The 25,712-nt window shown below is 43.9% G+C and overlaps 2 protein-coding genes across 4 annotated transcripts; both read left to right on the top strand.

The window, feature by feature from the left end:
* Window positions 1-2,534: 2,534 nt before the first annotated feature.
* On the top strand, window positions 2,535-16,224 carry RAPSN (receptor associated protein of the synapse). 3 transcript variants are annotated; one of them, XR_015946490.1, is made up of 8 exons: window positions 2,535-3,053; window positions 7,160-7,498; window positions 8,996-9,154; window positions 9,954-10,052; window positions 10,321-10,443; window positions 11,762-11,815; window positions 12,813-13,942; window positions 15,119-16,224. XR_015946490.1 is itself a non-coding variant. In XM_035114286.3 (8 exons), exons 1-8 carry the CDS (start codon window positions 2,838-2,840, stop codon window positions 15,189-15,191), a joined length of 1,263 nt encoding a protein of 420 aa, XP_034970177.1. In that variant the 5' UTR covers window positions 2,535-2,837; the 3' UTR covers window positions 15,192-16,224. The 3 variants fall into 3 exon arrangements, 2 of the variants coding, with proteins under 2 accessions (XP_034970177.1, XP_088510686.1); XM_035114286.3 differs by having other exon boundaries at window positions 13,743-13,942; XM_088654560.1 differs by lacking the exon at window positions 2,535-3,053 and adding an exon at window positions 4,767-4,913 and having other exon boundaries at window positions 13,743-13,942.
* Window positions 16,225-18,470: 2,246 nt separating this feature from the next.
* Window positions 18,471-25,682, top strand: PSMC3 (proteasome 26S subunit, ATPase 3). The gene is made up of 12 exons (XM_035114274.3): window positions 18,471-18,525; window positions 18,722-18,802; window positions 19,289-19,414; window positions 20,308-20,412; window positions 20,867-20,929; window positions 22,090-22,227; window positions 22,440-22,583; window positions 22,843-22,991; window positions 24,161-24,257; window positions 24,411-24,556; window positions 25,080-25,161; window positions 25,324-25,682. Exons 1-12 carry the CDS (start codon window positions 18,499-18,501, stop codon window positions 25,432-25,434), a joined length of 1,269 nt encoding a protein of 422 aa, XP_034970165.1. The 5' UTR covers window positions 18,471-18,498; the 3' UTR covers window positions 25,435-25,682.
* Window positions 25,683-25,712: the final 30 nt, after the last annotated feature.

Here is a 25,712-nt window from a genome sequence, read left to right as displayed (position 1 = left end):
CCGTGTTTTGTATTAAATCAATTATAATAGGATCATACATCCTGCAAGTGAACAATTCTGATTTGCATTGAATTTGTTGGTCTGGAGACCACCTGTGTTTTTATTGTGCTGATTACTGCACCCTCTGCTTCAAATCACTACCAAGTTCTCAATTTATTGAACATGGATGTTAAACCAGCTGTTTTCTTTTACAAAATGGGTTTCAGTACGTTGTGGGTGCTCCCCAGAAATGTAAAAGTGGACTCTTTTACAATAAAATGACTTGCATAAAAATATGAGCATTAGGCAGAATTTCATTTAGAAGCCAGTTGGGGCATAAGGAATCATGCCCTTAAGGAAAGTACAGTTAAAATGAAACATCTTACTTTTCTTAGAATCAGAGTCTTCTTGTTTCAACAATTTAGGAGGTATTACTGGATCTTACTGGATCAACACCTTTAAAAAGGCTTTAAACATTTTTAAAGCAACATTGTTGATTTAATTACTGTAACTGTAAGGCAGTAAATATTCAGTCATGCATTCCATCCAGTGCAGGCTGTTAAGCATACAGCACAGGGTTGTATCACCTTTTTGTGGTACACAAAACAGCAGAAAAACGAATAGCTGTTTAAAGTCCAAGAAGGGTGAGTAGAAGATGGAGGAAGCAACTGAATGACCCATTTCCCTTCAGTGAGAAATGGGAACAAAGCATCATTATGCTCACTGTGTGTTATTACCAATGTGAAGCTGTATTGCTTGTATAAAAGATCAGCTGAAACCAGGCCTATATATTAAAACAGTCTGGCTGTATTATTCATTTTCTGTCATCCTACCTCAGCTGCATGTTCAATCCTTCCAATCCTCAAGAAAGATTGTTTTGTTGTTCACAGTTGGCTCTAGCTACGGAGACATCAAATGTGCTCCCTCTTTCTGATTTACAAGCAAACACTTGTCAGGGGTCAAAGGCGTTGCCTGATGTGAATTTTCCCCCAGCTCTCCTAACCCACTAAAAAAAAAGGCATCTTGGAGGCCACAAAAAGATTTTGGGGAGGCTGTCTGTGGCCTGTGAGCTGAGGGTTTGCCACCCCTGCACTAAGGTAAAGAGTTCTGCATGTACATAGCACCACCTACTGAAAAAGCTGGCCTTCGCAGTTCAGCCATTTTCATTAGTGCCGCTGTGCTGTGAGAGATGGAGAAACTCTTATCTTTTTCTTCTAGTTTCTTCTAGACCTATTAGCATGGTTATCTCTTGTGGACATGCCACTAAAATTTTCTACCGCTATGCATGTGGCCCTAATTCAGCTAGTAACTAGTCAACCACTGGAGTCCAAGAATTCCTGGATTTTGCTCACAGGACTGTTAGATCAGACCAAAGGCCCATCTAGTCCAGCATCCCTTTTTTCACAGTGACCAGGCAGATGCCTTTGGGAAGCCCACAGCCAGGACATGAGCACAATCGTGCCCCCTCATAATTGCAAGCAACTGGTATTAAGAGGCAGACTGTCTCAGATATGGTAGTTAGTCATAGCCACCATAACTAGTAACCACTGACAGCCTTAGGCTCCATGAATATATCTCATTTGTATTAATTTGTACACTAATGCGACACCTTCAGTAAAATATGGATGTGCCACAATCTATCATGCTAGTACCAGTCATAGCTATTTTTGTTATGTGCATATCTGTACTTCTATAAAATAGCTTTTGTAAAGTAGGGTTCCCCCCATGAATGCATTCATTGAGAGGCTGATAACAGGAACTGATTCTCCAGTGTGCACTGGGCCAAACAGCAGTTTCCGTGTTACAAAACACATGCTTTCATACAAGTATGGACCGGAGAATACCAAAATACAATGTGAGAATTGGTGCCAAGTTCCCTAACCTCAGCTTTACACTTGCAAGAAAAAAAGGTCCCAATTAAGTTCATAGCTGGCAAATAACATTTCAGAGCCACTTCAAATGTTACATTTTAAAATGTACGTCTAAGATAAAGTGTGTTCCTAAATATTAAGAGGATGAATGCCACAAATGCACGTAGCAGAGACGTTCACTCATTAGGGAGCTGTGACTGTCAACAGCCCTCTCAGGAATGTATGTTATTTGGCAATCTGAGGTTTGCTGCTGTTTAATGTGCGAAATGATCCTCGGTGTTAAATCCTTCTGCATTTAATACTCGGGTTTCCAAGATGTGTGTTTGGAATCCTATAGAAGGCAGCGTTCTTGGCCCTTGTGCTTAACAAGCATCACACATCTCATCTCATGGTTAGGCTGCTCATAAACCCTTAGTGCTCTTAGAGTCTATTTAATGCTAGAATGGAAATGGATGAAAGCCTTAATTTGCTATACCACAGCAGCAAAGGATGCCTTCTCTGGTATATTTATAAAAGCAACGTAGAGGGAAGGACAACGGCTGCCTCTGGCTTGCTTTCTGACCTTGGGAGTTACCAAGACTGGCATTCCTGTGAAGTCATGTGACCAGGATTGGCGGGCACAGCTGTCACCAATGGAGGGGAGGGGCACAGGAGTGGCCATTCCGATTGAATTTCACTCCAGCCACTTGAGATTTTTCTCTTCTTTTCTTGCAGTGGTTTTTTTTCCCCTTCCACCTCTTTTGTTCATTGATTCAGGTTTTAGAAAGTTTAGCAGGACAGCAGCATCCAAGATGCTAGCCTAGAATATTAGGATGGTTGCCCTAAGATCTTGGTGGCCGCATTTGCCATCTCCTGCTGACATTCCTTCATCTGAATCGTCCGAGGTTCCTGTGGTCCAGAGCCTCCGAATGGTAAAATCTGCCTTCCAGTTTTAGCAGCAACTTTATTGTGTTTTACGGTGTGTCTGCTGTCCTGGCAGGTTAGTATATGACGCTCTTGAGCACAAAGGAGATGGGTCAGGACCAGACAAAGCAGCAGATAGAAAAAGGACTCCAACTTTACCAGTCCAACCAGACAGAAAAGGCCCTGCAAGTTTGGTTGAAGGTTTTGGAAAAGAGCACAGATGCTGCTGGCAGGTTTCGAGTCCTGGGTTGCCTCATCACCGCTCACTCAGAGATGGGCAGGTACAAAGACATGCTAAAGGTAAAGCAGATTTCACGCTGATTGCTCTTTTCTCTCACTATAAAGGGGGTGGGAGCTGTGGTGGGCAAGCAGGCTTTGGGTAGCAGTTCAGCAGACAAACTGCAAATACTGTGAACCTGGATTTGGTAGAATTGCTCTTGGAAGGTCCTGTAAATTGCTTAGATTTGTAAATTGCCATCCTGCATCTCTGCTCCCAGTTCTCCATCCCCAGAAATTTTTATACTGTATTGTTCATCTTTGATGTTTAATTCCCAGGAACGTAATTGTGCTAGCCACAGCATGTCATGTTATTGTAGCAGATTGTTCAGTTTTGCAAAGCATTACTTGCGTGTGAAAGTGTGCATAACTGTTCAGGAGACAATGCCCTGAGGCTATCCCTTGATTTCATTGAATCATTTTTTATAATATGCAATCTTCAGATGAAGTGCGTTATACAATTTGAATAAATCATAGCAACACTAGCCAGACAGACATTCCTTTCTTGTTACCATTTTACTAGCATTTATGCTCTGATGCCAGTAAGGCAGTGACTCCCAAATGGTGCTTCATCAGGGTTCCCAGAACTTCCCCTAAATGTTCAAAGCACCCTGCCTACCTTCTTGTGATGACCTAACCGGGTGGTGAGTTGTAAACAAAAGATGAGCCCTTATAGATCAGACCAAAGAGCTATCTAGTCCAGCATCCACTTTCCCACAGTGGCCAACTAGATGCTCCTATTTTTGTTCCCCAGCAATTGGTATTCGGAGATGCACTGCCTCTGAACCTAGAGGGAAGCTATACAGCCATCGTGGCTAGTAGCCACTGGGTTGTAAGTGCTTTGCAAAAGGCCATTCGACGAGACAAGACTGGAATTCAGATCTTCTAGAATTTCTGTTCTTTTTGGCCACAACGTGACACTAGTTCTCTTGAAGGCAGGGGTGGCGAATCTGTGAGCCCTCCAAATCTCAGCCCCAGCCAGCGTAGCCGATGTGTGGAGGTTGTAGTTCAGTGGCAGGGAACATCCAACCCCCAGGCCTCCCCATTTGGCCTGTGGAGCAGTTTTAGCCAAGCCACAGTCATTTGCCCTACACTTACGTCTTTTATGACTACAGTGTAGTTCAGCAACATTTGGAGGGCCAAAGGTTAAGTCACCCTTATTTTAAGGCAATTGTAGGAAAAGTGCAGTGTAGACAGTTGTGGAAGGATAATCTGTGTATCATGGGTTGCGTGCTGGCCAGTGTACCTTCAACAAAGACTCGGCTCCACTAGTGGTCCCTTCAATAAAATACTTGGGAACCTAATTTCTTGCTAGTGCAGCGTGTACTAGTAGCATTTGCAAGCATTTCATTTGAGAGTTCACAGAACCCCAAGACCAAGTGATAGCCACACAGGAGATTCTATAGAACCTAAAGTCTGAAACATGGGCAGGTGGATACAGCCCTGCCCCAGAGAGCTCACAGTCCAAATAGATATGTATGGTACACAAACTTTAAGAGGGGCTGCAGAGGAACAACAATTAGCCAGCAGTTGTTTAATGTCATTTCCTCAGTGCGTTGTTTCGTGTTTAATCTTGTCACATCTTCCGCAAAGCAAGTGCATTAATCTCTGTGCAGCCTCTGAGTGATGCAATCCATCTTGAAGAGCTCACAGCCAGGTGCTTCTTAGGTAAGAGCAGATGCATTGGATGAGGAGGTGCTTAATGATGCTCAAACCCATACACAGTGGCCAGGAGCATTCCGGTTTGCAAAGGAGGGCTCTTCTTATGTTCTTAAGTGTTCTGGGAGGGCATTCCAGGACAGAAAGGAGGAAGGCATTGCAAGGAGCAGGCACCCTTTGGATGGCTGAGGGTTGTAGGAATGGATGAGTGAAGGTCACAAGAAGGTACGTACATTTTAGGAAATCAGTGCAGAGGGATAGGCAGGAGCAAGGAGATGGAGGCTTTGAAGATGAATGGAGGGCAGGAGAGGTTCCAAATTGACCAAAATATTGACAGGAGCTTTTAAAGGTTTAAATTCAGGGTTTCCCAAATTTGGGTCTCCAGCTGTTGTTGAACTACAACTTCCATCATCCCTAGCTAGCAAGACTAGTGGTCAGGAATGATGGAGCCACAAGTTTGGGAAATACAGGTTTAAACCATAGAAAAACAAATGAGACAGCAGGCTTGAAAAGACACAGTAGAATCCAATGTTGTGTGAGCAAGCTTGCACTTGAGCAAGGAGACTTCCCCTCCTTCCAGTCTCCCCACCCCCATTATGCCCTCAAAATCTGCTCTGGAGGGTCTACCAACTCTTTAGATGACTTTAGATAATATAGCTAAGATGACTTCATCTCTAGCGTGTGCTTCATCAAGATGCTGGAAATGATACAGATACCTTGCCTTGAATACTTCAGAGTCTAAATTAAGAGACCTGGACCTAAATTTGGAGAACCTTCTGGAATAAACAATTTATAAATGGAAAGCCTTGCCAAGCACTTCTGTTCATCAAGATGGCACTTAATTCGTTGCCTCAAAACTAGCATGGGAGCTGGTTTTAATTAGCTGGGAAAGGACATAGTTGCACCTGTTTGAACACTAAAGGAGAGACCACAGGCGAAAGTTCCGGATGACAAAAGCTATGTGAGTTGAAGAGGGGCTGTCTAGGGTGCAATTCCAGGGATCAGCATCCTGGCTGCGATTAATCCCTTTCTTAATGATACACAGAAGGGAAGCAAGTTAATGGAATGAGTTGTTAGGGCTGCTTTACCCAGGACACACATTTCTGCATGGAAGGGAAGCAGCCCACCATAAGGAGATGCAGGAGAGAGAGAGAGAGAGAGAGAGAGAGAGAGAGAGAGAGAGAGAGAGAGAGAGAGAGAGAGAGAGAGAGAGAGGGTCTGAGTGGTTTGTTTTACTTAATTGTTGCATTTGGGTTTTGGCGAGCTTAATTTAAAAAATCAAGGCAGCAATATCCTACCATTTCTGACTCACTTGTCTCTTATACAAGAAAGCCCTTTCTTCGCCCAGAGTGCTTCCAGATTATCTGCTTGTTGTGGGCAGGTTCGATGTTACTGTGTCACAAGGGGTTATCCTGTGTTTCTAGTCACTTTTCTTGCCGCAAAAAGTCCAACCTTTTGGGGAAGCACCTTTGTTTCACCAGATCTCTGAATCGGCTTTAGTTATACCACTGAATTTGCTGGTAGCGCCCTCTGTCCTCTTAGCCTCCCCACATATAACAGTTTTCTTAGGCAATTAGCCTTTTATTCCCCACTAACTTCCACTGAAATAATAGGGTTTAACCAGAAAGCAGAGTAGCCATGAAAATGATTAGTTTTACAAGCCAAAAAGCAGCAGACTGCCACAGTGAGCCAGGGAGGCATGAGAGTGTTCGGATATCACAGTGTTTAGAGAGCAGGACCTGCACAGCTGTTTAATTATTTAAGAAACTTAGTTTAGTTAAAGCTATTTAATATTTAATGTAGTTGAAAATAAGCCAAAACAAATTATTTAGGGAGCAATGCAGTCCATTCTCATACTGCTACCATCTTTCTGAAAAGGCCAGAATTGAAATATTAAAAGACAGGGTAGGATATGGGTAAGGAATCTCGAATTTTACTGAAATATATCTTTTCCTGAAATTCCCTCACACAGAAACTCTGGTAAGGATAAGGAGGAAGAAAACTGACCTTAACCAGCAATAGACTGAATGGCATCATTGGAGTTTACAGTAGTGAGGAATGGGGATTAATTACGATGCCCATTGAGATTCATAAGATGATAGAATCATAGAGTTGGAAGGTTCCCCATGCAATGCAGGAATCTCAACTAAAGCATCCATGACACATGGCCATCCAGGCTCTGCTTAAAAACCTCCAAGAAAGAGGTTTAAATTCTTCCCTCTCCCACCTTCTGTCTCCTCCTGTGACCATTGACAGCTCCTCCTTATACCTTATACATTTGAGGCTTCTTTGTCATGAAGGTCTCCTGCATCTGCTTAAATCACCACCTCTGGCCTTGATTCACCCAGTGTATCATACCTCTGTATTCTTAACTCCAAGCTCCTCAGTGCATCATGGTATCTGAAGGCATCACGGTATCTTTTCTAGCAACAGAGACAATGTTCCTTAAATGTTCTGTTCTCTGCTGCAAGTTTGCAGTTGTGCAGATTGACACAGCCCGGGAGCTGGAGGATCCGGACTACCTTACAGAGAGCTACCTGAATCTGGCTCGGAGCAATGAGAAGCTCTGTGAATTCCAAAAAACCATCTCCTATTGCAAGACCTGCCTGAACATGCAAGGTACCACAGTGAGCCTGCAGCTCAATGGCCAAGTCAGCCTCAGCATGGGCAATGCCTACCTCGGCCTCAGCATCTTCCAGAAGGCTCTGGAGTGTTTTGAGAAAGCCCTGCGCTACGCCCACAACAATGACGACAAGATGCTGGAGTGCCGCGTCTGCTGCAGCTTAGGGAATTTCTACACACACCTCAAGGTGGGTACAGCTCAGGCAGGAGGTGGAGAGGGGCTGCAGTTAAGAGGTTGGGCAATATGACAGGAGCAGAAGGAATTTCAGGCATGCGGACAAATGTCCGTGGGCCTGTCCAGACTGATTTGGTCATGTAATGTGCAGGGTGAGGTCAGGAAAGTATCCTGGTGACAGGCAGACACCGTTGCCCCCTCTTAGGCCGCCCCACAATGAGTGTGGGGAGCCATCATGCAGGCTGGAAAGATCCTGACAACCCTTGCCAACAATAAGAGGAGGAGCAGGGCACCGAATGCCTAGTTAGCAGAGGTGGCAGTGCCAAGTTGGCAGTCCTTAAAGAAGGGTTTGACTCCGAGGCTGCTCCACATATTACAGTTTTGGTATAGGAAGCCTGCAAATTATGCAGGGGTTACATTCCAGCAATCACGTCTAAAGCCAAAATCAAAACACATGGGGTGCAGTGGCGGGTGGGATTGCCAAAGTCTTTTCCCCCTGGACACCTGCCCCCTTTCCATCCCCCTTTTATTTATTTATTTATTTATTTATTTGCCAAGCACATAAAGCTGATTATGCACAAGTTAAATGTGCTTAAGGGGGGGGATCGTAACATTTATAATAACTTATTTACATCATCATTGCAGTTATAGCACTGCAGTTATAGCACCTTTTGGTCATGTGCTGTGGTTGTGTCTGATCAGTTGTCACATATAGAATTTTCTGAGAAAGTGAATGCAGTGCCCATCGACATGGACAATGTTTTATCAAATAACTCAGTAAACTACTCCCTCACTTGTGTGAATGAACCCCCAAGCACTCAGTGCTTTTCTTCTAGAGAAAAAAAAGGTGCTGGTACTGCGTACCTTTGAGCACCCCCCCCCCCGGGGGGGGGAGCACTGCTAGTACCAGTGTTTTCCATTGGAGAGTGTTTGGCAGGTTTCCACCCTAATGCTTTACATTTCTGAGAAGGAAATTCTCCCAATTCTGGAGGAAAGAAGCACATTCCTATTATGGGGCAATAGCCCCTCCCCCCTGACCCTGGGCATAACCTTGGCAAGGCTTGTTTTCAATGCATTCTCACATTAAATTTGGGGATTTGTAAAAGACTCAAACCCTTTTCCCAAATTGGTGTTCACTAAAATCTATACAATGAGATGCAAGTCCCTTTGAAGAGCGACAGCAATGTGCAGTGTAGGTGGGTTTCCCTTAGTTACTGCAAATAGGTGAGTTTATAAATCTGCTAAGTTTTATCTTCTAATTTATGAGAGATCATGGAATTAAGAGATTGATCAGAAATAGGCATGTCTGCTGTACATACCATACATTGCATGCACCTTACAGCCTGGCTGATTAGGGACTAGGTTTCAGCTTGCTTGCAGAACTAGAGATAGGTGCTCCCATTATTACAGTACCTTGACAGGCTCTTTGCTGCTCCACAAGCAGTCTTAAGGTCTCATGCTTCCCTCCCGCCTACCTCTGTCCCTGCTTTTGTCTCGTTATCTTTTTAAGGACTATGAGAAAGCCCTTTTCTTTCCATGCAAGGCTGCGGAGTTGGTGAATGATTATGGAAAGGGCTGGAGTCTAAAGTACCGAGCGATGAGTCAGTACTACATGGCTGTGGCCTACCGGAAGTTGGGGCGCTTGGCCGACGCAATGGAATGCTGTGAGGTACAAGGTGGCGAGGCGCTAAAAAAAAGAATGAGAGGTCTCTGCAGGCAGGGCCGTCTTAAGCGCCCCTGGCGCCGTGGAGCGATGGATCCCTCCGGCGCCCCCCCCCCGCCCCGTTTCCCAGTGCGGTGGGCGGGCGGGCGCAGCGCGGCTGCCACAGGCGCCGCTGTGCAGCGGGCAGGCAGGCACAGTGCGGTTGCCGTGAGCGCAGCTCGCGGCGCCCTCCTGGCGGGCCGGCGCCGTGGTGCCCTGCGCCACTGGGGGTCTACCTAGAGCTGGCCCTGTCTGCAGGCCAGCTAGGGATGGACTGTAATTCTGTGGTAACAGACCTGCTTTGTGAGCAAAGGATCCCAAGTGAACAGTATTGAGCAAGATCAGGCATCCCCAGACTTCGGCCCTCCAGATGTTTTGGACTACAATTCCCATATTCCCTGACCACTGGTCCTGTTAGCTAGGGATCATGGGAGTTGTAGGCCAAAACATCTGGAGGGCCGCAGCTTGGGGATGCCTGAGCTAGATAGACAAACAGAGGGTCTGACATAGTACAAGGTATATTCCCGCATAGGTAAAGGCATCTGTAGCAATATATGCCCCGTAGCTCATACAAGTATACTCCTGCTTTCTCTTATTGCCAGCAGATAACATGGGTGAGGGCTCTCCACTGCAAGTGGAGCTCAGGACCAATATACAATATATGAACACCCTCACCCCCAAGTAGATGCAAAATTCTTAGAGCAAACTGGATCTATGGTGTGGCTGAAAAGGTTTAAATTCTGATTCTGTGAAATTTTCTTGCTAGGAGTCAATGAAGATTGCCCTTCAGCATGGAGATCGTCCTTTGCAGGCACAATGCCTGCTCTGCTTTGCTGATATCCACCGCAGCCGTGCAGATGTACAGGTATGCAGGCCCATGCGGAGAGTGGGGTGGGGGGCAGCCAGGTACACTTGCCCAGGACTAAGCCAGCTGGGGTGCCTTGCCAGAGACTCCCTGCTTTTTTGTTTGAGTTTATGACTTTATTCTAATAAGACTCCTGTCCTGGGCCTCAGACAAGCTCTGCACTGTCCTGCAGGTATGAAACACCCATTCCGTCCTATCAAACAGGCAAAAGCAGTCTGGAGATGAAGTTATAAGGCTTGGAGAGTGATTGACCTCTCTTATACCGCAGACAGCATTCCCCCGTTACGATTCCTCAATGAGCATCATGACCGAGATTGGGAACCGGCTGGGACAGATCCAGGTGCTGCTGGGCGTGGCCAAGTGCTGGGTGATTCAGAAGGAACTGGACAAGGTCAGTGATAGGCTGAACTGAAAAGCTGAATAGATGACACTTGATTCCCCTTCGATCTCTTTCATTTCAGTTCTTTCCCCTAAATCCCAACAACTTGGTCCTCGCAGTTACTACCTTAAATATTCTTAGTACTGGTAAGGCTAGCCTGTACCAATCCAATGTTCCTGTGGCCTGATTTTTATTGCATGAACTAAGAAGTAGCCTAAGACACCAATGTAGCAAATGGGGAGCAGAGGGGGATTGATGCTTATCACCATGGCACTTTATTTCTTCAGTTCTATGCTCATTTTACAGAAAACTGTAACATCCAGTCCCGACCAAAGATCCTTGGTTGTGGCTGGGGAAATTCAAAAGATCATAATGAGGCAAATCAGGAGATAACCATGAAACATTAAGATTACCTGTTCCCATAATAGATACGGTACACTGGTTTTTCTTTCAGGGTTAGTGAGCACAAAGAGACAGAGCCAATACCTTCCTGCTCAGATATGTTTACGGACCATTCGCAGAGAGTATGACTAAGGATTCCATCATGGCAGGGGTAGATGGGAAATCTCCAGCTCTTCAGTGTGGGAGGCAGCAGTTACAAGTTACCTGTTTCTGCAGCCACCGTGGGCGCTGTGATTCTCCAGCGGTTTGTGTTTGTTCCTAGAACATAGCTGCCAAGTACCCCATTTTCCCGAGAAACCCCCGTTTTTACTTACCTTTTCCCAGTGGTCCCCTGTATCACTTCGTCTCCCGTTTTTCTCCGTTATTTTCTCCTGCCGGCGGCCATTTTTTTTCTGATTTGCCCTTCTATGGGCACTAAAAGCGACACCGGAAGTTACGTCGACGCAACTTCCGGTGTCACACAGCTGCCGGTCCTGGATTCTGGATTCAGTCTGGGACTTGGAAGGTAAGCCCTAGAGACGCACTCCATTGTCCCTGGAGTCAAATGGATGCCAACAGCAATAATCAGATGTGGCAAGCAGGACCATGTAGCTGCACCATAGATTTCTACAAAAGCTTTACCAAATTGACCATCTTAGTTTCTGTTTCTTCCCTAATAACCTCTAGGGTGGAACGAGGCTTTCTCACTGCCACTGCACGGTTGAGTTGAAGTTTTCAGTGAGCTATCCAACATGAGTAGATATAGGAGCTCCGATAGAAATGCACACAATAGATTGCAATAATTTTCAAAATAAATTTCAAGCCAAAGCCATAGCCTTTTCACCTGAGGTGCGTTTCGGCATGCAATGTGAAAGCTGCATAAAATGCATTTATTTCTGTCTCGTCTGCAGTAATATGCAGCATAGTGAGTTTGTTTAATTTCCCACAGGCACTAGAAAGTATAGAGAAGGCTTATGAACTGGCAGAGGGACTAGGAAACAAGGTAAGTCCTCTCATTGCCAATTCCTTGTGCCAATTATGAGGTAAGCTCTATTTATTTAAAATATTTGAGTTGTGTCTATCTAAGTCATATTCTGAGAAGACTCGCTGAAATCAATGACCATTGACTTTGATGGGTTTACTCTAAATAAGAAAGGATATAAAAAGTTGAATCCGACTTTCTGCTTAACAGGCCTCCAAGGCAGCTCCCAAGTGAAAAGGAATGCACAATATCACCATAAGAAGACACTTTTAAAAGGCAGTGGTGACTGATTAAAGCCGTGGCACTGATAGAAAACTATAGACTTCTAATTGGTTAATAGTCAATTCCTTTCACCGGGGTACTTTTGAGGGTGCAGGGATAGGAATTCCTAACAGAAACTGCAACATCTCACCAAAATACAATTCCTGGGATTCTTCAGGAGAACACTTTAGTATAAATTGATAATGTAATCTGCACCCTTGGTAGAGACAGGCCATCTTAATAGAAAGGGAAGAAAAGAGCTATTCCCAGCTTTTTATAACTTTCAGGAAAATGGAGTTAGCGTAGTAGCTACTACACAGAGGGAGGAAAACCTCTCTCATTTTACAGATGGTTTAGGAGATGCAATCATTGTAAATTTCCATAAACTTCAGTGGGTCTCCTCTGAGTATGGTTAACGTGGGAAATTGTCCACTGAATCTGAAAAGAGGGACATTTACATCAAGCTTGATTAATACTATGTATGTTGTAAGATTTCCACCTTACAAAAACGAGTTCTAGGTGAGAGCCATTGTTAGCCACACTCATTGAAACCGAGTGGATGTGCCCACATTGGATATCACTCAATAGGTCTTGGACCTTACTATTCAGGATGATCAATATTTGGTCATAAGAGCTAAATGCACTTGAAATCTAATGTGGAACAAACCATCCTTTAAGTTTCTTTTTGCACAGGTTACAGAATTGTTAAAATTAGCCCATAAGTAGTACCTCATGCCTTCCTTGTAAATTTTATCAGTCCGGAGTCTCTGCCGTTCAGCTTCCAGGATTGACATGTGATCAGCACCTACCAGCACATGTGGTGGGAATGCCCAGCGATTACCAGACAGAGCAGTCACCCTACACCTCAACTGGCATTGCTGAATTTGTTTTTTGAGCCAGATAAAGATCATAAGGAGCTGACAGCACATCTTCTCACTGCGGCCAGGACCATGGTAGCTAGGCATTAGAAAGATTTTAAAATTGTGCACCTTGAATATTGATATCGAAATGTGTGGAAGACAGCTTTGTTAGAAAAGGTCACTCAGCAATTGGAAATAGAGGACAAAATGCACAGGACACATTTGCTGAGATATGGTTTAGTTCTATTGAATATCCCAATTGAAGGGAACACATCCAGTCACCAGCTACAGCTTATACCCATTTGTGGGTGCAATGAAAACGAAACCACCTGGCATATGGAGCAGCTATGTTCATAAAGTCCTTAAGAAACTTCTGACTGTAACCTGTAAAGGGGAAATATAGATCAGTTGAGAAAATTGCCATGTACTCACCTGCCTTATTACTAGCTCTTTGATGATGTGATGGATTCCACTCTGCAGTTGCAACAATGTTCTCCCTTATTTTGTTATTATTTGTATGATATCCTGAAATCAATCTAATTTTAAAAAATACCGGTATGAAAAGAACTGCACACTCTTCAGCTACAAGAGGACTGTTTTAAAAAGATCTGAATGAGACATACCAAAGACTTGGTGACAGAAGACTAACCTGACAGATGATAGAGGACAAGGAGGAGCACAAGGGGAGACGCAGGAGGTGATAAAGGTGTCAGAAAGATGTAAAAGAGAAAGTTTTATTGCTGATTAAGGATTCAAATGGTTGGATCTGCAGAAAGCCAGTCTAGTCCTCTGTGATGCCCTTTCCGTCTTTCCCCATCTCCACACAGCTTGGCCTGCTGAAGATTCACTGCCTGTGTGAAGGCATCTACCGCACAAAGGGGCAGCAGCGGGAGCTTCGCAACCATGTGGTGAAGTTTCACGAATGTGTGGAAGAAATGGAGCTTTACTGTGGCATGTGTGGCGAATCCATTGGAGACAAGAACCACCAGCTCCAAGCTTTGCCCTGCTCCCATGTCTTCCATATAAAGTAAGTAGCAGAAAGGGATGCATCAGATCACAAGTGATAGAGCTGAATTGACTGGGGGATGTTGGTGAATGAATGAATTCTTTATTAACTAATGAAGGTCTGCTGTTAATGACACAACTCTTGTTTTGTAGCAAAGTTGGGAGGGAGGTATATTGGAGTTTATGACCCAGTAGGAACTAGGTCATATTGCACCACAAACTAGTCGCAAAATGTGAGGAATTGGAAATGGAAGAAAGGATGGGTTGTGTTTGATGTCTACTCCAAAATGAGCAAATAGAAAAATAAAATCAGGAAGTAGTTGAAGGTAATCTATTCTATGTTGTCCAAATTTAGTGTATGCTGTGCATTAAAAAAGGAGCTTAAGGGGTAATCTGTCACTGTGAATTACTAAATCCTGCCTTACAAGGTGGGAAATGCAACAGGAAAGTGGGTTGAGCGAGTGAATGGAGCAACTCCATGCTTTGCAGAAGCATGGAATGAAACTAGGGAAGTTCAGGAGTGGTTTGGAAGGCTGACTGTAAACAAAGAGGTCCTGGAGGCCAGCATCAAAAAGAAAACAGCAAATGACCTCATGGACGAGAAATCTTGGCATCCATAATCTGGCAAGGCTAACTTTAGCATGTAGTAAATAGCAGGTCAAATATTAATAAACAAAAAAGAGAATGTGAACAGGTTGGTAGCATAGCCATGACTAATGTAATGTGAGTGGATAAAACCCACAAATTGCAGCAAATTAGTTGCTTAGTTTTCTTCAATGAAAAAGAAAGCATCCCTGTAACAGATTTGGAAAACAGTGACTGACTAAGTTATACTCTGAGTAGATGCATTGAGATCAGTGGGCTTATATCCTTTAATTTCAATGAGTCTACTCTGAATATTGATTTGTGTGGCAGTGTTTTTTTTAATGGTACCGTTATCTGCTTTATTCCTGTATCTTGGTAGACCGTGAGACTTTTATTCTCAGGGTTGTGGGTTTTCAGCCCCATGCTGGGCTAAAGATTCCTGCATTGCAGAGGGTTGAACTAAATGATGCTTGTGGTTCCTTGCAACTTTATGATTCAATTATGAGTATAGGTAATCAGTAATTATCAGGTCCTATTCCTCCCTAAGGACTAGTTATTTAAGTTAGGACCTCCTCTACACTCCAGCTTAAGGTGTGCTTCTTTTCCACTGCAGGTGCCTTCAGACCAATGGGACACGTGGTTGCCCCAATTGCCGGCGCTCATCTGTTAAACCAGGATTTGTGTGATCCACTGAATCCATGATTTAAGAGAGCTCATTTGATAAGTGTCAAATAGCTGGAACATTTTAGGCTCATGGTATGGAGATGGGGAACCAATGGGTAGGAAGAGGGTCTCCTGCAGACTGGATGCAACATGTGGACCTAGTTCTCTGCTACCTGATGTTCCACACACCTGAGTTGTGGATGTGTACCTGCCATCTCTTTCCTCAAAACCAGTTATCACAACCGATATGTCACCTCTGTTCTTTGAAGGGAGTTGGTTAGCATGTCTTCCTACAATCCCAGTCCTCTCATTCTCATGTTCTGCTGCTTCTGGTAGCTTCTACCAGGTCCAGTTCTGACATTCACACCACACACCTTGTTTTTATTCATTCCTTGTGGGAAACAAAATTATCATGACAACACACTGTATATGGATGTAGCTATGGAGAGGCACCAGCCATTTCCCAAATATTGCTATAAGTTACTTCCTCGTGGCATGTATTGGGTGCCTAGCAGCAGTTCCCTGTATATACTTTGGGAAATTAATATGATATCTGTAATATAAAATAGGATCCTTTGATGAGCTCACCTGGCTTGTCAAATCCACGCTTCTTTTGCCTTAGAATGTTCAGCTCTGTGATGTCTCCACCTGTCCTTCAGCAATGTGTTGTTTGTGTGTCTGCCACAGTGTGCTTGGGATTCTGCCCAGAGTACTGGATTTATTTGGCTTGAGAGCCGCTTTGTTCTGCTCCTGCAGAAAATCCAGTTGCTGCACGGACTACAAAGGGGAAACCTCTTGGGCCAGGGTGGGGGAAGGTGTTTGGAGGGGGATTTCTTTTGTTTTATTCCTTTGCCATAGTATTGTGATGTTACACAAGCAGAAGCAGTTATCTGTCTGCAATTATGTTGTCTTCAGTATATTTATACATTTGGTAAAACTATTTATACTGGAATCAATAAAGTCGTATCAGCCAACGACTCAGTATTTTTGAATTACCTTGTATCTCCCACCACCACCACCGCCCACAAACATTAAAAGCAGTTTTTAACCCAGTAATGCATGCTGTAGTTAGCATCATTTTTTATTAATATACTGTTGCATTTTGTGTTCCTATCAAAACAACAACGACAACAGAAACTAAAGGAAAACCAGAATGGAGAGAGAAGGGAATGGCATCATTTTTAATGCAAGACCTATTTGAGGAGAATTGGAAAAGGCTTGTGAGCGACCCTAAGTGTGGATGAGGGAATAAATCAGTATGTTCGTTAGGGTTTTTGTGGATTTCTTATGGTATGTGTGTGCAGAATATTAGCAGATTTCACAAGAATCCTGCTTTTTCACTGCCAGCTCTCTTTGGTTTGACAGCAAGTTGACTTGGGAGGTGGTTGGAGGAGGAGAGATTGTATTTTCTACAGATTACCGGTACAGTTGACTTTGGGATCCCGTCTGTACAGCCCTACAGGAGATATAAACAGGAAAAGTTCTTACCAAAAGCACATTTTGAAGGCTATGGCCCTCATCCCTATAAGGCAGCATAGGAGTTGCATCATGATGAGGACTTGGACCCTGATCTATATGTAGCATGCTAGATTAAATCCGTACCTGTGTTTTACAGCTTTCCAGAAGACATATTTCACAAAGACTGCAATCCTAAGCACATTTGTTGTGGGATTTACTTTTGAGAAAATATGCTTACAGTTGCATAGTATGTGAAGAATGGCGTTGAGAATATTCTTATCAAACAACTAGTGAAGACAGACACACTGGAAAGTCATTTCAGGTCTTTAGTTTATTTTTCTAGTTGTTTGTTATAATACAGCAGAAAAACCACAATTCAAGACCATTAAAGGTTAAAGGTAGTAGCAAGGGACCAAGCTTTACCAAGCTGTGCCCACTAGATATAAAAACGAAAAACAGCTTTCAACAATGCTTTCAAACTTGCCTTTTCTTATGTGAAAAAATGTGGTGTGTTGTTTTTTTAATTAGGTTGTTCTGAAAGGGTTTCCTGTACAAGAAAGAGAGGAACTACAATGACATCTTCATGTTGCTGTGGTATATTGTAAATAAGCAAGCTCAAGCTTTATTAGGATTTATACACTATTCTTTCAATAAATTATCAGGGTGGTGGCTTACAGTAAATGTTCCTAGCATGGGTTGTAGAGGGATGAGAGCTTGCAACAATCTCCTAGCATGATGTCACCCATTATTAATAATCCATCTTGCTGATGTGATGGTGGCATGCTGAGAGAGACAGTGGCTTATATGACAACCCTCTAATGAAGTCCACTTTTAGCATTCCCATATTGCAGACTGCGTGAGAATTTTAACCAAGTGTGGGTCACGATCTCCACCTATCTGATGCGGGACTGGGTGAGAACGACTTGGCAGCGGTCTTTATTGTTGAAACATGACTCAGATCCCGGTCTCAACTGCTCTATTACACAGTAAACACATTTTACGTAAATAACGGCGATTGCAAAGGAGAAGAGCGCTAAGGATGTTCTTTCGTCTGAACCACCTGACGTTGTGCGTATGGGAACATTGAGACGCTGTCAATTAACTGAGCACTTTAAAGGGAAAGTTCAGTTAAATGACTGACTGAATATTATATCCCTAAAAGGCTTTAAAGCTAAGCTGGCCTCCGGAATCGTTCTTCCCCCGCCTCTCTCCTTCCCTGTTGCTGGCCCCCGTTTTCCAGCCCTGCCAGCAAACGGTATATATTAATAACCTCGTTTAATGAACTTGTTATGTCAACAACGTTTAGGTGGGGACGAGGCAGCATCCTGTTAAGAATAAAAAGCTAAGGAAACCCTAGCTGAGCTGTCCATTCCCTCGTTCACATACGCGCAAAATAATTCCCAGGCGCATTTGTGCTTGTTTACCCGCATTCTGAAACGGGGTGTTTCCCTCCTCCTCCCGCAGTGTAAAACCGAAATCGAACTGAGGACGAGTGGCATGGTGCATGCACCTCCTAAGATTTTTATCTCTATGATGCTAAGATGGCAGCGGAACCTCTCGAAGTTCTATAAAGCAGCTGCTAAAGCTAAGCTAACGAAAGACCATCACTCAGCGAATTTGAGCGTGTGGTCACATGACTCCAGGGTAGGAAAATCGCCTATTCCACATGCTTCGGCAGATTCGACTGCCCCGTGTTTTCTCGCTGGGTAAAGCGAAAGGCAACTGTGGTAACTCAGCTTTAAAGAGAGAGAGGAGGAGGAACCTTGAGAGACGTCGGTCGCGACTGCATGGATTGTCATTATCGCTGCTCTCGCCAAGAGCGTCGAATCTGCTGCTTTAAAGGCGGAGCTTGGCTAGTGTGGTTAAAGAAAGATGGCGTCGGTCTGGGATGAAGCGGAGGTGAGGAAATGGGGGGATGGACGAATGAGGGCGCAGGGGGCGAAAGGGGACTCCGTGGTCTCGGTACTGTTCAGGGGCAGAAGTTCCCCCGGTCGGGCCGCCCCATGGCTTCCGCGGAAGGGTCCTGGGTGGGTGAGGAGAGCCCGGGCCCGAAGAGACGCGTTTCTTCCAGCCATGACTCTGTGTTTCTGCCTAGGATGGCATCGGCGAGGAGGTCCTGAAGATGTCCACGGAAGAGATCGTGCAGAGGACCCGCCTGCTGGACAGCGAAATCAAGGTGAGGCTGCGCTGGGCTGGCAGAGCCGGTGGCTCCAGGTTGCCATTGTCCCTTTTCAGTCTACCTGTTCTTTGGCCTGCCTTTCGAGGCAGAATGCACAGTCACTTATACATTTAAAGCAGTATCATAGCGCTTTAATCAGCCATGGCTTCCCCTGAAGAATCCTGGGAAGTGTAGTTAACAGTGATGAGCATTGTTAGGCCATCCCTTTCTCCCTCACGGAACTACAGTTCAGAATGGTCTAACAGTAAATCTCTTTTCCCGGGGAGCTCTGGGAATTGTAGCTCTGTGAGAAGAATTAGCTGAGAGCTGATGGGAGACTGTTCCGTTTTCTTCTACTGTGGCCAAATTATTTTTGCTGCTGCTTTTTCTCTTGGCATATTTGTTTCCTTTTAATTTTTTGTTTTGTTGCTCCTCTCTGGACTTGCATGAACAACTTACGTTGATGCTTATTTTTTGAAGTAATGTCTTACTTGGTATTTACAGATCATGAAGAGTGAGGTGCTGAGAGTAACCCATGAGCTGCAAGCCATGAAAGATAAGATCAAAGAGAACAGTGAGAAGATAAAAGTAAACAAAACACTGCCATATCTTGTTTCCAATGTCATAGAGGTGAGTTTCTTATGCCAGTAGTAAAATGGATGCTGCTAACAATGAATGGTTCTCATTTGTGCACATGAGACAAATGGTGCTTTAGAAGATGGCTGAAGATGGTAATGCTAAACTGGTTCTGCAAAGAGAACAGGAATGGAGTCTGGAGAAAGCACTATAACAACTTGGCCTGTTAAAATAATGTATGTTTGGTTTAAAAGGCATTATTTCTAATGTTGTCATTGTTGCAGAGTCCCTTTCATAGTTTTCACTAGCTCAGTTTGATTTCTTGATGCAACTTCTTGGCTGCAGTGCTAAATAAATTTATTAGGGAGTAAATCCCCCTGATGACAATGGAACTTAACTTCGAAGTAAATATGAAGACAGTTGTCTCTCTCCCTGTGCTTTAATTTGCTAGTCTGAAAAATAGATAAAGTCATAAATGAATCAACTGCAAGGAGGACCTACATTTCTTGGCAAAGACAGCAATCTGCAGTCTCCCTTTGCATTTCTAATGGTGACTGCTTCTCATTTTAAAACTTAGGGGGAAATACTGAGACAACTTTTGGACACTGGTTATTAGCTTATATTTTGCAGTGGACCACCCTGGAAGCTGTTTGGCTAAAGGGTAATATAAGTAAATGCTTAATAAATTAAATTGTGTCTGCGTATATTACACAGTATTTCTTAGCTGTTGTGCAATAGGCAAAACTACCTACTGACTTGTACCTACTGATTTCCCCTGCAAAGGAGTGGTGGACCAAGATAATTCTGGAGGCCTCAAAGACTCTTATATTAATAGTGGCTGGATAACTTAGTGCTTCTTTACATTGCTGTGTGTAATTGTCAGCCAGAATTATGATGTGATTAATTGTGGTATGCTTGCACTCCTGTTGGTCTCTTTGCACCTCTAGCTGCTAGATGTTGATCCCAATGACCAAGAGGAGGATGGAGCAAATATTGACCTTGATTCTCAAAGGAAGGGCAAGTGTGCTGTGATCAAGACCTCTACTCGTCAGGTGAGAACAGCATGTTGAGAGTGCTGTCATTTATACACACATATATGGAACTACCTCACACCATTTTAACTGGAGGTGCAAGGGATTGAATCTGGGATTTTGTACATGCAAAAAAGTATTATTGTTTTATTATTTATTAAATTTGTTAGTCACTTTATTTTGCTCAGGGCAACCCAAAGCAGCTTACAACCAACCAACCAAACAGATCCATTGAACCCATTGAAAATTGCTATTGAATTGTGCCCCCCCTCCACAAAACACTAATGATCATGGCATAACCTCCCAAGAGGCATATCTTTTAAACCTGTTTTATTTCAGCAGGCATTTTAAAGCTAGGGGGTTTTTATGTTTTCAGAGTGTATTTTAGACTTATTTGTTGTGTTGAGCATTTGGAGAATTGATGACGCCTAGGTCAAATCCAATTGTTAATATTTTGTTGCATTTTCTTCAACAGACTTATTTCCTGCCTGTGATTGGGTTGGTTGATGCTGAAAAACTGAAGCCTGGAGATCTGGTGGTGAGTAGTTTCTGCTCTGCACAACCATAAAGGATAAAGGGGCCCCTGACTATCAGGTCCAGTCGTGTCCGACTCTGGGGTTGCGGCACTCATCTCGCTCTATTGGCCGAGGGAGCCGGCGTTTGTCCGCAGACAGCTTCCGGGTCATGTGGCCAGCATGACAAAGCTGCTTCTGGCGAACCAGAGCAGCGCATGGAAACGCCGTTTACCTTCCCGCCGGAGCAGTCCCTATTTGCACTTTGATGTGCTTTCGAACTGCTAGGTGGGCAGGAGCTGGGACCGAGCAACGGGAGCTCACCCCGTTGCAGGGATTCGAACCGCCGACCTTCTGATCAGCAAGCCCTAGACTCTGTGGTTTAACCCACAGCGCCACCTGGGTCCCATAAGCAGCCATAAATACATACCTGGTTTGTTTTTCATGATACACTGTTGAGGATAGTTTACCATAAATGAGGTATCCCTAATTGTCTTGAGAATTATTATGACATTTTAGTAATCTGCTTGCCACCCCAGGCAATCCGTTCAGCCAATATTTCTTAGCTGTTTGATTTAAGTCCATAATAGACTTCCCTTTTAATGCAGCTGAGGTATCTGTGAATGCTGTACAGCAGGTGTGGCTAACCCAAAAGTTGCCCTCCAAGAGTTTTTTGTGGTCTATCAAGACCCCCACCTCCCCCCAAAAAGAGAATTCTAAAGAAATAATGAATACTTATGAACACTGAGATTCACTTCACAAAAGAACTGCTTCGTGTCTTCTTACGGGGTTCTTGTTTACTCCTCTGATGCTGAATCTTGGTGCATACAATAATTATTTTTCCTATGCCTCAGACTAGCAGTTATAACATGACATGATGACAAATATTCCTTTTCATGAAGGTCCGTGGCTGTTCACTTTTCTCAGTTTTGTAACTATTTTCTGCTTTAGAATAAAGACTAATCTCTTGTTTGATTTCAACATGGAGTCCAAAATTAAACCAGTGCAACAGTGCTTGTTGGTTCATCTAATGCCCAGAAATAGTAGCTCTAATGTTTAATTGACAGGTTCTTGATGGAATAACACAAGAGAATTTAAAAAGGGGAGAGGGGCAGAGAGCATGACCTGAGTATGAAGATGTTGGTTTTGGAGTAAAGAAGACTAATTCCTGAATTTATATCTGCAGGGAGTGAACAAGGACTCTTACCTGATTCTGGAGACCCTGCCCACAGAGTATGACTCACGGGTCAAAGCCATGGAGGTGGACGAGAGGCCTACAGAGCAGTACAGTGATATTGGGGGACTGGATAAACAGATCCAAGAGGTGAGAACAAGAGGCTGTGGGCGGGGGGGGGGGGAGGAGCAGTCTTTTAAGCTGTAAGCCTGCAAGCAGGGATTGTCTTGTTTTTAATATGCCTACAGCATTGGATACATTTTAGGTGCTCTATAAATGATAAATAATACCTGTCCTGGGGTGTGAATTAATGGGCAGCATGGTCCATAGTAGGGATTCATTGTCTCTTTCTGTCTTGGCAGCTGGTAGAAGCTATTGTCTTGCCAATGAATCATAAAGAAAAATTTGAAAACCTGGGTATCCAGCCTCCTAAAGGGGTCCTCATGTATGGACCTCCAGGAACAGGAAAGACACTTTTAGCAAGAGCATGTGCTGCACAGACAAAGGTAAGATTTGATGTTGATTTCCCAAAGTCCAGGAACTGTCTTAGTATTGGGTAGGGGTCTGTATGGTGATTCCACAGCTGTGTAGTCCATGCCCCAAATCCAAATCCTTTCATACTGCATTTGATTTGATTATTTTATTTCAATATTAGTAGGATGCAAAATACTGTATTTAGTACAAATTTTGTTTGCCTAGGATAGCACACTTGTGCAGGACCCACAAGCCTCCATATGCTTTCCTTTTCTGCCACCCACTCTCTAGGCTACATTCTTGAAGCTGGCTGGCCCACAATTGGTGCAGATGTTCATTGGAGATGGAGCCAAATTAGTGCGAGATGCCTTTGCGTTAGCCAAGGAGAAAGCACCTTCTATTATCTTTATTGATGAACTTGATGCCATTGGCACAAAAAGGTAAGATCTTGGGACTGTATATGATCTGGAAATCATGCCAGGCTCCTTTGTGAAGCCAGAGAAGACTGTAATGTACAAGCATTGATAGGATCCTTCCTGATTTCTGTAAGAATATATGTTGGATGAGAAGATGACTGAAATTTTATGGTCCTAATTGAGATCCATGGTAGGCTGTTGAACCCCCCCCCAATAGGCTAGCTCTGTATACAGGCAACAGCAGATTTGCATGGGGTTTCAGTTCCTGACCCCTGTGTGCATCGCCGGAGCGTGCATAAGTCCACTTTGCCCCTTCAGGCCCCCCTTTCCAGTCACTTCTAGGTTGCTGAATTCCCGGTCACACATCAATTGGTGGTTCCCTGTACATCAACTACAGCTGTTTTTGGACAGGAATAGTCTGGCCATAGTGATTCATTCATTGCTATAATCAAGTCTTGAGGTTACCAATGTGCTCTGTATAGGGCTACCCTTGGGCCTGGTCTGGAAGCTCCAGCTGGGGATAGACTGTTCATGGGGACAGACTTTCACCAGCACAGAAGTCTGGTGTTCAAAAGCTTGCATTGGCTGCCTGTACACTACTAGGTCAAGTTCAAGGTTCTTGTATCAGGAGACATCAAGAACTGCATACTATCTCTGTCCCATCAATGAAGTCTTTGGGGTAGTCACTGTTAGTGCTTCCCCATGGCTCAGATGCACAACTTGTACCCACCAGGAGCCATGTGTTCCGCATTTGGGGCCCCATTTTGTGGAGCTTCTTTCCATTTGAGGTCAGACAGGTCTCCTCCCTGTTGAACTTCCAGCACCTACTGATGATTGTTGTTACAGCAGGCATTTTAATTGAAGCCAGATGGAATTGTCCTAAATCGTACCACTGTTTCCCATGTCAGCAGCATAGACCCAATCACCTATCTTGATTAGCCCATTGATGTTGGCCCATTACCACTGGCACAATAATAGTATGTTTACATGACACATGCAAAATCCATGCTTCTGAAGGTTCAAATGGTGGTTGTGCTACCAGACCATAGGGGAGTCATTTGATTCACTGACTATGATGACATTGCAGTAACAATTAGATTAGGCTTATACTTGTATGGTGAACATGAAAATAAGGTTTCTGCAAGAGATATGCTGTGTAACAAAAGTTGACTTTCTACCATGATTTCTTCCAGATTTGACAGTGAAAAGGCTGGTGATCGGGAAGTACAGAGGACCATGTTGGAATTGCTGAACCAGCTTGATGGATTCCAACCCAACACACAAGTCAAGGTAACTTTCCTTTGCTTGAGGATACGAGGTGGGGGTGCTGCAAGCAGAGATTACAAAGTGGCTTTCGAATCCATTTTTATGAGAGAGATGTCAATAGGTTCACCTGCATCTCAGAGCACTGAAATCACTGCTCCTTGATTCTCTCTTATCCAGGTGATTGCTGCAACTAACCGTGTGGATATCCTAGACCCTGCTCTACTCCGCTCAGGGCGACTGGATCGCAAGATTGAGTTTCCAATGCCCAATGAGGAGGCTAGAGCCAGAATTATGCAGATCCATTCACGCAAGATGAATGTCAGGTATTAAAAAGGAATGAAGCCAGCTTGTGGGAAAGGCTGGGTTGTGGGCAATAGTACTCTTCCTTTATTCTCCAGGCCCTGCCATAAGTAAACTAGAGTGTTCTTGTCTTGGATTCAGTAGGAGCTATTGGGCTTAAGAATCTTGACTTTCTCAAAGCACAGTTCTGATCTTCATGGCTGTAATCACACAGTAGTGCTGGGTGGTACTTGCTGTAATCTCAGAAATCTAAGAGATAGCCAAGCAAGATTTCCAGTGTTCAGGTGGGGCTTTAGTACCCCTCATTGCTTCTTTTCTTTCCCTGCAACTTGTCAAATCAGAATAATTTATTCAAATTTAAATAAAGTAAGTGCTTAATTTTATACAGGGGGCAGGTTTTTTGCTTTTTGTGGTGCAGAAATTAATTTTTATCATTGATTATGCACAGCTTTAGCTTTGTAGTTGAAGCATTCTCAGGAAGTTTTTATGTGTCCTTTCCAGTTGTGCTTTCCCCCCCTTTTTAAAACATAATTTCTTTCTCTGCAGCCCTGATGTGAATTATGAAGAGCTGGCTCGTTGCACAGATGACTTCAATGGGGCACAGTGCAAGGCTGTGTGTGTGGAAGCGGTAAGTAGATCTACCCACCCCAATGCTGCTTCCTTTAAGGAACTGCCCTCAGCAGCTGATGCTGAACTGGGGAAGAGTGCCTTCAACACAAAAGAGTGGCAGTTTTCCGTGATGCATTATTAGGGTTTTTTTTCTGAGCCATCCTTTTTCTCTTTGGAACAGGGGATGATTGCCTTACGGCATGGAGCTACAGAGCTTACCCATGAAGATTACATGGAAGGAATCTTGGAAGTCCAGGCCAAGAAGAAAGCCAATCTGCAATATTATGCCTGATTCTTGCACCTGAAGCTAATTGTTCAGGCTTTGGCTGAGAAACCAGGATCAAGAGTTGGATCTGGAACTTTCTTACTTTCTATATTACCTGATGGGCTAAAATAAATCATTTGCTTTGACTAAAGCAGCTGTTATGTTGCTACACCTTGAAGAAAAAGAAATACCTTTGTGGAATGGTACCCTTATGCATGTATGAGGCATATGTGTTCCTTTTTAACCCCTTAAAACACCAAAATTTGCACAAAGAACCCAAATTTGTCATTTGCTGTTTGTGTGAT

Source organism: Zootoca vivipara, chromosome 1 (assembly GCF_965207765.1).
Source record: "Zootoca vivipara chromosome 1, rZooViv2.hap1.1, whole genome shotgun sequence".
NCBI lineage: Eukaryota > Metazoa > Chordata > Lepidosauria > Squamata > Lacertidae > Zootoca > Zootoca vivipara.
This window is presented reverse-complemented; position numbering and strand designations above follow the sequence as displayed.